We start from the raw sequence: 12394 nt of genomic DNA on the forward strand, positions 1-12394 counted from the left end.
CCATAAGCTAACTTTTCGAGTGCAGTATATTGGCACTCTGCCTCTTTTAATATATGACTCAAAAAAGTACACAGGTTGTTGTTCTTTCCCCTCTTGCCTCACTAACACCGAGCCAACAACATGCTCGGTTGCTAACAGATAAACCTATAAAGTTTCTCTTACTATTAGTTTGGCTAATACAGGCAGAGTAGATAAATAATTCTTTAACTCCCCAAATGCCTTGTCACAATCTTCATCCCATTATTAGAATTTGGTTGCTTATCGGAGTATTTAAAAAAAAAGGAAGGCTTTGGTCAGCTAATCGAGAGATGAAACGAGATAGAGCAGTGATCCGACCGGTCAACCTTTGTGCTTCGTTCAGATTGCATGGTGGAGCCATGTCCTATAGTGCTTGTACTTTGTTGGGATTAGCTTCTATTCCCCATTTGGTCACCATGTAACCCAAAAACTTTTCACTCTTTGCTCTAAATAAACACTTGCAAGGGTTAAGTTTAAGCCCATGTTACCTTAAAGTTCTGCAGATCTCCTCTATATCCGCATATAAATTTGAGGCTCGGAGGGATTTAATGAGTATATCATCTACATAGACCTCCATATTTCTTCCTATTTGCTTATGGAAGACTTTATTCATGAGCCTTTGATATGTAGCTCTTGCATTCTTTAGTTTAAAAGACATAATATTATAGAAGTGAGTACCCTCTGCAGTTATAAAACTAACCTTTCTTGATCTTCTTTAGCAAGTGGGATTTAATAGTACTCCTGATAAGCATCTAGGATGTAGATAAATTCGCAACCAGTAGTAGAATTCACCACTTGGTCGATGCGAGACAAAGGATAGTAATCCTTTGGGCAAACTTTATTGAGATCCTGGAAATCAATGCATACTCGCCATTTGTTTCCAGGCATGGAAACCAGAACGACATTAGCCAACTAACTAGGAAACTGCACCTCTCGGATGTAGCTTGCCTTTAGTAATTTATCGACCTCCTCTTTGATAATCTTATTCTTATCAACTCCAAAATCTCTCTTCCTTTGTTTAACCGGTCGAGCATCGAGATATACATGAAGTGTGTGCTCCAAACTGTCGGGGACACACCCATCACTTCTTTGGGCGTCCAGGTGAACACATCACTGTTACATTTCAGACATTACAGCAGCTCAGCTTTAAGCTTTGGATCTAGATTGGCCGCTATATAGGTAGTAGCTTCTGGCCAATCATACTGAATCTGCACTTCTTCCTTTTTTTCATACACTGGAATGGGCGGTTGCTCCTGAATGGCGTTGATCTCCATCCTCTGACTTTTCCGTGCGACATTAGCTTCCGTCATCACTATTTCCACGTAGCACTTACGTGCTACGAGTTGATCTCCTCTAACTTCTCCTACTTGATCATCCATAGGAAATTTTATCTTTTGACAGAAAGTTGAGACGACCGTCCAAAATTCATTTAGGGCCGGCTAACCCAAGATGACATTATAAGTAGTGGGAGCATCTATAACAATGAAAACTGACTAGAACGTCCTCATTAGGGACTCCTCCCCTAAAGATATGGCTAGTTTTATTTGTCCGAGCGGCAAAACTTCATTACTTGTGAATCCATACAAAGGGGTCACCATAGGTTGCAACTCGTTGGGGTCTATCTGTAATTGCTCAAAAGCTTGTTTGAAGATAATATTGACAGAGCTACCAGTATTAATAAAAGTCCAAGAAATATTGTAATTGGCTATAACAACCTTAATTATCAAAACATCATTATGGGAGTACCTCTACTCCCTCTAAATCTCTGGGTCCAAAACTAATTTCGGGTCCAGCCACTTGCTCGACACTACAATCAACCTCATGAATTTTCAGGCGCCGAGCGTGCAACTTCCTTGCTCAGTTAGAATCACCATCAATTGGGCCTCCAACTATCATATTAATATTACCTTGAGCGACATTATTATGGTTTTCCTCTTGCCTCGTTGTTGTTCTTGCGAAAGTTGAGCATGAGCCTGAGGTTGTTCGACCTACTATTGAGAAATCTTTTGTTGTTGCTCAGCCGCTTGGTATTCAATTCTGAGTGGATTGTTAGGTTGATACAGTCAGTGATTAGGTGTTGGGGAGCGCCGATGATATCGAGGATTATTTTGTTGATTACGTAGGGTGTAGCAATCGTCTATGTTGTGAGTGGAGGCCCGATGATAGGTACACCATTTTCGTGGAGCTTCTCGAGGGACCTCCATATGCTAAATAGCTTATGGTCGAGACTTTGGGTGTCGAGACTTTGGGTGTTGAGACATTGGGTGTCGATACTGAGGACCTGCACAAGGTCCCTTGAGAGGAGGAGCCGGTAACATTGTCCTCTTAGTGGCAGGAGCAGGAGTGGGTGCAGGGACCTCCTTCTTGTGAGTAGCTTGTGCCTCCTCGATACTGATGAACTCAGTGGCTCGTTCTAGCAACCGATCAAAGTTCTTTGGAGGATTTCTGGCCAGATCTCGAAAGAAATCACTATCTGTGAGCTCTTGGGAAAAACACTCACTAAGATTTTTGTGGTGGCTTTGGGCATGTCCATGACCACATGGTTGAATCTTTTAATGTAAGCTCGCAGTGTCTCCTTAGGCCCTTGCTTAATGGAAAAGAGACTCCAAATGGTTTTATGATGTCAATTATTGCTAAAGAAGTGATGCAAAAATACCTTGTGGAAATTCTTGAAACGACGAATAGAATTATCAGGTAGTCGTTTAAACCATCTTTGAGTTGCTTCGCTGAGGATGGTGAGGAACATACGACACTTCACCCCATTAGTGAATTGTTGAACGAGAGCATCATTCTCAAATTTGAGTAGATGATCTTCTGGGTCAGTGGTTCCAGAATACTCCTCGATGTTCAGGTTCTGATAATGCTTGGGCAACATATCATCTATTATCCATTGAGAGAACGGAGTAGCAATCTGCTCGGGTGAGCTATCACTGGCCACAACTTTCCCTCTGCGCCGATCTCATATAGGCGCCTCTCCCGAGGATTCTTGATATGCTCCTCCTTGATCCATTTACTCAGGTGGTGTGCGAAACAACGCTTGAGGGAGTTGGGCAGGTGAAAGAGGTGCTGGGAGTAAAGTATGACCTTCTTCTTGAGCCCTTCTCTTCCTTTGATGTGTTGTTGTCGAGGCCACTGGATGAGGTGGAGGTATCGTAGCACCAATGTTTGCTTGTTGCTATTGCAGAGCCTTCTACACTTGAGCCTCCATGATCATTTCAAACTCTTCTGGTGTTAAGGTAACAGTGGTGAGATTTCCAACCTCCTCCATCTCAAAGCTTCAGATTCAAGAAGAGATTTCCATAGACGACGCCAAATTTGATCCCGTCTAAAAACTGGGAGATAATGCGCTGGTGATGACGATGGCTTAGTTATTGAACGGAACTAGACTTGTAATCACTGAGAGTACCTTTCCTTCTAATTCTTGCAGACAATTCGATGATTCAACAAAAACGCTAGTGACCAAGACCGGGGTGGGGATCCCTGACAAGGCCTTTCGATGCTCAAGTTAGTGCGGATCCGATGGAGAAGAAGGACAGTAGTGGTGACAGTGCCTGCGTAATGCTGGAATTCGGATGCAAGAGTTTGTGTACCTTGTAGCGGAGAGAATTTTCTTTTTTATGCCACCTCATATAACCTCCATGATTGTGAGGTGGTCCCCTAGTATCTGGCAGTTTGTTAGAAGATGAAGAAAGTACAGCCTAGGCCTTCAATGATAATTCTCCGAAAAATCTTTTTTCTACACCAGATGTACCCTCTTTTTCATTTATGAATCATTGAAATTGTGAAAGAACCATGCCGTTACAACTAACGTAACCAATTGATGAAGAAGCTTCGAAGGATTATTCCTCGACAATCTTGCCAAGCTGTTAAAATATTGTCTGTTGCTTGTTTATCATATATCTTGAACGATCACTGAGCTGGCCTGACTCACGAATAAACATGTCTCAAATACCTGCCAGATGCTTATCATACCTCCTATCGAACATATTTCGGTCAGATATTTTGGCCGATCATTGAGTCAGTCGCATATTAAGAATACATTCTATTGAATATATCTTAGTCGGTCATTGAGCTGATCGCACATTAAAAATACCTTCTGTTGAATATATCTTGACTAGTTATTGATTGAGATTCTCATTAACTTGTGCTCCTTTGAGCTTGCTGGGACTGCGCTCAATTGAGTATACATGGGACCTTCTATTCGATCATCCTTTACCTAGCTAATCTTATGCTAAGAGCTGTGTATAAGTCTGAGTGTCCTTAAACTCGTTCGAGCTTTGTCGGTCGAGCGTGTACAAAGAGCCTTTTATCTGTTCAGTCTTCTTTCGACTGACCATGTGTCAAGATCTTTCTATAAGGTGTGTCTCTAGGCTCATCCGGGCTTTGCCCAGTCGAGTGTACACAGAGAACCTCCTATCCACTCGATTTTCGCTCGACCGACTGTGTGTTAAGATATTTCTGTGAGGCTGTGTCTTTAGGCTCGTTCGGGCTATGTCCGGTCTAGCGTACACAGAGAACCTCTTATCCGATCGACCTTCTTTCGACTGATCGTGTGTCAAGATCTTTCTATAAGGCTGTGTCTTTAGGCTCATCCGGGCTTTGCCTGATTGAGCATACATAGACAACCTCCTATCCGATCGACCTTCTCTTGATCGATCATGTGTTAAGATCTTTCTATAAGGCTGTGTCTTTAGGCTCATCCGGGCTTTGTCCGGTCGAACGTACACAAAGAATCTCTTATCCGACCGGCCTTCTCTCGACTGACCGTGTGTCAAGATCTTTCTGTAATGCTGTGTCTTTAGGCTCGTCTGGGGCTTTGCCAGGTCTAACGTATACAGAGAGGCTCCTATTTGATCAAGTTTATGACCGGTTGCCTTTACCCGAGCATTCTATTCAAGGAACGCTTAGGTCTGGTATGATGCGGGGCGATCAGTAGAACCAGGCAACGAACTTCGCCTTGTCTCATTTGTGACCACCACCTCATCATGGTTCTAACATCTTCATTATCTTCTGAACTCATTCATCATAACCCTTATCAATATTGGTATAAAAGAGAAAAATAAAACAAGGACTTTAATTGAATTAGGTTTTTGGAAAACCTAAACCTCTCTCCCTCTCCTCCCTCTCTTGTGCCGTCGACCAACCAACACCAAGGAGAGATTTTCTCCTTGGTATGGTGGCAACCAACCTCCATCCATATCCTCCCCTTCGGCCAGGAGGTTCCCTTTGACCAGAAGGATGCCGGAGCACAAAAGCTTTGATCATTGGATCGCTACCAAGAAAACAACATCGGGCAAATAAAATTTGTCAGCCCATCGATTTGCCCCTTCCCTGCCTCTTTTTGCTCCAGTTTTAGTGAGCAAACATTGGTACTAGATACCCGACAAGTTGGGGTACCTGTTACCTCTTTCTTAGCGAAGTTTGAACACTAGAATGCTCTGTGAAGACCTATTCACAGCGGGTTCTCCGGTCAAACATCGGGCTGATTTTTGGGTTGCTCTCTCCGTTTGGTGTCATCTGGTTGTGTATACCGCCGGGCACCAAACCTTGTCTTCACACACAGGGCTAATATCTTTCGTGAAGACAAAACTCATGACTTTGGAAATCATCTTGACGATTACTTGGCGTGGATACGAATAGAGGTGAGACTTCCGAGTGTCACTTGGTTGATACCTTTTTCACTTCACACCATTCATCACGTATACCTAGCATAAATTTAATTCTATAAAAATTTTATATTATGATTATATCTGCATGAGATGTATCTTTGCATGCATGTGATATGTGTGTTGTAATAATTTAGAATTATTATATTTTTATTTTTTCATTGCTCATGTTTACAAAATATATTTTAGCACACACCCACGTCGGGCTACCCAGCAGGGCAACCCGATGGGCCCAGCACAAATTGCCAGCTCCACTTGGGGTGGACACTAGGCATAAGTCTAGATGGCTTGAGGACCAGACGTCTAACAGGAAGTTTCGAAGGTCAAGATCAGATGCTGAGCAAAAATCCAAACTCTTCTAAAAGGAGTAGGTGAGGACACATTTCTTGTTGAGGGAACAGTAGACGTCGATTTGACGTAGGGTATAGCGAAATCCAAAAGTCAGGATCAGATAGTCCAAAGACTATCAAATCATTTTATTTTATATTTTTATATTTTCTGTACTAACTCTGTGATGCAAAAGTCAAAATGTCTAGAAGAGTTAATTCAAATGCATAGAAGGGATCCATGTGCCCTAATCACCTCGACTCTCAATAGGATGAGGTGGTAGATTTTAATTGGTTGGTGCACATCAACATACATGCATCTGGATGAGATATAGGTGTCTGGGATGGGATAGACTCAACCAGGATAGAGCTTCACCCATAACTCACCATGTCAGTGGCCAAGGTGTCTGAAAAGGATCCAGACACCTGGAAGTAGATAACCTATGATGGTAGCTGATCAACAAATGACAACACAAGTTATGAACCAAGTAAATTAAAATGAGTTAGTATTGTTTATATGGCTTATTATTCTACTACTTTAACTGGTACTTTCTGAAAAGGTGAAAAAAAGTGATAAATGCTAGTTTTCTTCAATCCTACAGAAAGCAGCCCACAAAATAGAAAATCAAATCCAACAAGAGAACCCAACCGGCTGAGCCTTTTATCATCACACTCTCCAAGGGATCGAGTCCTTTTCCTTCAACTCATGTCAAAGAGCTCTCTCGCAATCATTATTCTTCCACACCTCGCAAACATGTTGATGAGGCAATTAACTATGGTGGTGTGGCTGTCAAGACCCATGCGAATGGCTATACTAGTCACACATTGTGCACTATCAAGAGATCGAGCAGATGCAAAAGCCAAATTAAACATTGTCACAGTATCAAGATTCAGCTCCATCAAAAGCATATTATTGAAAGAACATAATGCTGCTTCTGCATAATTGGTGGATTTAGGGTTTTAAATGGTAGGAAGGGGGGCAAGAAAGAAACAAGACGAGAATTTAGTAACGGATTAAGTGCGAATACATGAATTAATAATATACAATAAATACTATTAAAATTAAATCTCAATTAAGTGATCTAATGCATTCGGTATAAAAAAAGTTTAAGTACCTTTGAGATAATGGTACAATGTTAGGCCCTTCAACGGATAATCAAGGGATCTAAGGCTCGAGTCTCAGCTGCGACACATTTCAAGGACTTTTTCCTTTGGTAAGAAGTGAGCCTAAGAATGCTATCCGTTTGGATGGACCTCCATAAGTGCTTCCTGATTTACCATATTGATCAATACAAACTTTCATGGGAGTGGACCGGTTACCTCTTCGATTAGTCGGTTCGAAGAACTGGATATCTAGTGCCAACTAAACAAAAGAGTTTAAGTTATCAAATATGGATTGCATGTGTAAATCTAAAATTCAATTCATTAATATTAATAGATTGGTAATGAGTAGTGAGCGGATACTTCCTACAGGATGGGCCTAAGTATAAAAGGAGAGATGTCCAAATTCATTTGGGCAGGTTAATAGATTGTTGACTCATCTTCTTCCTCTCTTGTCTTTCTCATCGAGGGCTTTATTTGTCGTTCATTCCTACAGAAGATCCTTCTGCTGCATTTGCAGGAGCTTCTCCGATGATAAGGGACAATGACATTGACTCTCGATTCAGTTCAGCCCTTTGATTTGTCATTGCATTCGATTTCTATTTAGCCATAGAGATTAATGATTAGAACTTGTTAGATGGATCATTCCAATTATTTTGATGTATCGTATTGTTATCAATTGGTATTAGAGTTTTTGGTTAGCTTATCATCACCTTTATGACATAAGGAATGAATTTCGACAATTTGGGAAGTACACTTTTTGCAATGATTCCATTTTGGAATAGCAGATCGATATATATCCGTTGAATCTAGCATAATTAATAGCTTAGGATTTAACCTAAATTTTTAGTTTTTTTTTTTCATCATTTTGCAAATAACATGAAGATGGGAATTAGGCTTTCCATCACCATTCTTGACCAAATAATGTCACATGTGAACAGTAAAAATGAATCTTGTGATAAATAGTCAACTGCTAAGGATTTCTAGTCGACGGCTTGGCAAAAAATTCGGACACAGAACGTTTTCAACTCGACAATGGTAGATAATAAAAATTTCTTTCTTAACAAAAATAAGAAGAAACTAAAAAATATTTTTTTGTCAAGTTGGAAATTAAATGAAGAGCAGAGAGATCAAGAGGAGACGTTGAGCCTCGATTCAAAGCTAAAGTCGCAGTAGAATTGGGACCCTGATTTGAAGCAGAAGCCAACATAGAATTGGGACTCGAACTGTAACTGCTTGGTGTAGGGGTGGCTCAACTAAATATTTCCACACCTTCTGTCTCATGTTGAAAGTAAGTAGTGACAACCACATTAAGGAGTGCACGAAGAGAAAGTTGTCAGCGCCGTAGTAGATGAAATTCTCTAACTTCTTGTACATGGAGATTGACATTTGAGCTACCTCCCAAAGATGTAGTAGAGCAAGCCATCACATACGATGGGCTCGTTGTTGCCCATCTAGAAGCTGAGGTCTTGGGCGAAGGGAGTGGCCCACAATTTCATTGTCGATTTGTAGATGTGGTCGGATAAGTGCCATTGGTAGGAGTTCCTTGGCAGCTAGGTGCGGATGCACTTGACGACGACCACGGTGTAGCTGCGCATGTGCGGCGGTCGAACGACAAGGTGAGCATGTTGAAGTGGGAGGAAAAGCCACTGAGTACTTGAGGAAGCAGCTTCCAGTCTCTTTTAATGGCATTGCCGACCAAAAGTATTGTTCTCGTCATTGGGGTTCATTAAGCATGTGGCACGCTTATGTGACAAAAGGTGATTCATTCGTCCCCAGCGTCTCCGTCAACCCGTCCCTAGGCCAACACGGAGGAGGTAAATCACGGATGACTACTAGCCATTAGTGCAAATAGTCAAGACATGAGGGAGGTTATATTCGGTCACGCCGAATTTCGACTCCAAGACCTCACGTGACAACACGACATGTCTTAAGCAGATCAAGCTGCAGGAGGAGGGCGTGCACCATATGTTCTTTTTTAAGTGGAAGAAGTTGAAGTTGTACCATCGGAGAAAGCAAGGGTCGTACACACGACCCGGGCAGTCATTATATAATATCAGACCGAATAGCAATTATGCTGTAAGATGAAAAGTAGGAGGATTTGTGGAAAGAACTATAAGAGAAATAAAAAAAAATAACTTATCATCTTCTAAGTTTTTTTAAAAAAGTAAATTTTATTTAATATAAGAGGATAAAAAGTAAATTTTATTTAATATAAGAGGATAATCCTCTAGGATCGAGATCGACACGACATTAGAGGGTGAATAACATTTAAAAATTTTCCAACAAAAATAATAAGCAGATAAAAACTGAATTAATCAGGGACTATAAGAAAATTACATGTCATTAATAGTATCGACCATGTTATTGACGGGACCTTCCAACAACTGTTGGATGGCAGTCATCTTCTCCTTGAGTTGCCCAAGTCGATTGTAAAGAAGGGGAAAATTCCAGACTCCCTCCTTGATGAAGTCCTTGATCTCTCCTTTGACTTTTTTGTGCTCTTATTTTGATGTAAAAATTTCTGAGTAGGAACTCTTATCTTGATGTAAAAATTTCTAAGTAGGAACTCTTATCTTGATGTACAACTCGTGCTCCCACCTGGCGTTTTGTCCTATATTTCCATACTTCTTTGTACTATTTACTTGGTGTACTTTGATGCGCAAATTTATTAAGTTCGAATTCATGTTTTCCCGCTCGACACATCACTTTTTTGCTTTAATGCCTCATCCTTTTCACTTACTCGCATGCGCTCACCCTTTAGGGCTATCAATAACACCGCAATCTTTCCCCGCACTGGTGGTTGCGGGTTCCACCAACTAGTGTTATAGCAACTCTAAGGGCTCGCATGGCTGCCCAGCACACTCATTGTTAGTACTTGGCATGAGGACAAAGCTCACTTATAATACGACCGTTCGGGCACGTGAGTTTGGATCAAACCTAGCCGCTCGGCTTAGGAATCCTTGGCACTCGGCGTGAGGACAAAACTCACCTATAACTTGGCCACTCGAGCACGTGAGTCTGGGGTTTAGACCTAACTGCTCGGCTTAGGAATCTCTGACACTTGTTATGAAGGCAAAACTCACTTATAACTCGGTCGGTCAGCATGAGAGTATGGATTTATACCTAGCCACTCGGCTTATGAATCTTTGATACTTGGCGTGAGGGTTAAGCTCACTTATTACTCGGCAGCTCAGCACGAGAGTATGTAATAAGACCTAGCCGCTTGGCTTAGGAATCTCTGACATTTGGAGTGAGGGCTAAGCTCACTTATAACTCAACTGCTCGGCACGAGAGTCTGGAATTAGACCTAGCTGCTCGGCTTAGGAATCTCTGACACTTGGCGTGAGGGCCAAGCTCACTTATTACTCAGCCGCTCGGCACAAAAGTCTGGAATTAGACATAGCCACTCGGCTCAGGAATGTCTCACACTTAGCATGAGGGCTAAGCTCACTTATAACTCGATCGCTCAGCGCGAGAGTCTGGAATTAGACCTAGCTGCTCGGCTTAGGAATCTCTAACACTTAGCGTGAGGGCTAAGCTTACTTATAAATCAGTCGCTCGACATGAGAGTCTAGAATTTGACCTAGCCGCTCGGCTTAGGAATCTCTAACACTTGTTGTGAGGGCTAAGTTCACTTATAACTCAGCCACTCAGCCACTCAGCACGAGAGTCTGGAATTAGACCTAGCCACTCAGCTTAAGAATCTCTGACACTTGGCATGAGGGCTAAGCTCACTTATAACTCGAGAGTCTGGAATTAGATCTAGCCGCGCGACATAGGAATCTTTGACACTTGGCGTGAGGCCTAAACTCACTTATAATTCAACTGCTCGACATCAGAGTCTGGAATTATACCTAGCCGCTCGGCTTAGGAATCCCTGACACTTAGCGTGAAGGCTAAGCTCACTTATAACTTAGTTGCTCGGTATGAGAGTCTAGAATTTGACCTAGCTGCTCGGCTTAGGAATCTCTAACACTTGGCGTGAGGGCTAAGTTCACTTATAACTCGGCCGCTCGGCATAAGAGTCTGGAATTAGACCTAGTCACTCTGCTTAGGAATCTCTGACATGTTACGTGAGGGCTAAGCTCACTTATAACTCGGTCGCTCAGCACGAGATTATGGAATACTAGGTATTTTCCCGCTAAAAATTCCTTCATTCATATAATGAACAACTTTACAGCTTACATTAAATTTGAACCTACTACCCTGCCTGATAAGGCTATAGATGGTTCGCACTCCATAGTCTCTCTAGATCCCTCCCATTCTCATCTTGCAGGTAGTAGGATCCTGAGTTGAGCTTTCACACAACTCTGAACGGTCCTCCTCATGGGGTCTCCAGCTTGGTGACGTCGCCGACTGGCTTGACTCTTTTCCACACGAAATTGCCGACATGGAAAGACCTTGGGATGACTCGAAGGTTGTAGTTTTACTTCATCCTCTGTCGTTAAGCCATCAACCGAACGACTGCCTTGTCTCTTATCTGGTTCACAAAGTCCAAGTCCATTAGCCACCGCTTGTCATTCCTCTTGTCGTACAACTGCTTCCGATCCGACTCGACACCAATCTTGATCGACACCACGGATTCCCCTCCGTATATTAGGTGGAACGGGGTGATACCCGTGGCGTCTCGTGGGGTGGTGCTATATGCCCAAAGTACGCTTGATAATTCATCAACCTCGCTTCCCCCGTAGTGGTCGAGCTGAGTTTGGATGCATCTTAAAATTTCCCTATTAGTCACTTACACCTGGCCATTGCTCTGAGGGTACGCCATAGAGGTGAAGGCCTGCTTGATGCCATAGCTCATGCACCATTCCCTGATTCCCCACCCTTGGAATTGTCGGCTATTGTTTGAAACTAGCTTGTGGGGAATCCTAAACTAGCACACGATGTTTTTCCACAAAAACTTAATGACCATCCACTCGGTAATCGTTGCCAGTGGTTCTGCTTCCACCCATTTGGAGAAATAGTCCACTGCGATGAGGAGGAACTTCCTATGGTCGGTTGCCATAAGAAATGACCCAACAATGTCCATTCCCCATTGATTGAATGGACAAGAAACATCGAATGCCTTCAGCTACTCAGTAGGTTGTGCGGGATATTTTGATATTTTTGACAAGATAAATAAGTCGAAACTATCTGTGGGCCAAAAGTATCCAGCCAACAAGATTTTTCGTGCCAGCGATTGGCTGCTCGGATGACTGTTGCACGCCCCTTGATATACTTCTTGGAGGATGTAATCGATATCACCCGTTCAGATGCACCTAAGCAACGACCCCCGAG

The 12394-nt window shown here is 42.4% G+C and overlaps 1 protein-coding gene across 1 annotated transcript; it reads right to left on the bottom strand.

The window, feature by feature from the left end:
• Positions 1 to 11558: 11558 nt before the first annotated feature.
• Positions 11559 to 12146, bottom strand: LOC121986485. Its single transcript, XM_042540452.1, has 3 exons — positions 12048 to 12146; positions 11859 to 11990; positions 11559 to 11813 (listed from the first exon to the last, which is right to left on the bottom strand). Exons 1-3 carry the CDS (start codon positions 12144 to 12146, stop codon positions 11559 to 11561), a joined length of 486 nt encoding a protein of 161 aa, XP_042396386.1.
• Between the last annotated feature and the right edge of the window lie 248 nt (positions 12147 to 12394).

This window comes from Zingiber officinale, chromosome 5B (assembly GCF_018446385.1).
Source record: "Zingiber officinale cultivar Zhangliang chromosome 5B, Zo_v1.1, whole genome shotgun sequence".
Taxonomy (NCBI): Eukaryota; Viridiplantae; Streptophyta; class Magnoliopsida; order Zingiberales; family Zingiberaceae; genus Zingiber; species Zingiber officinale.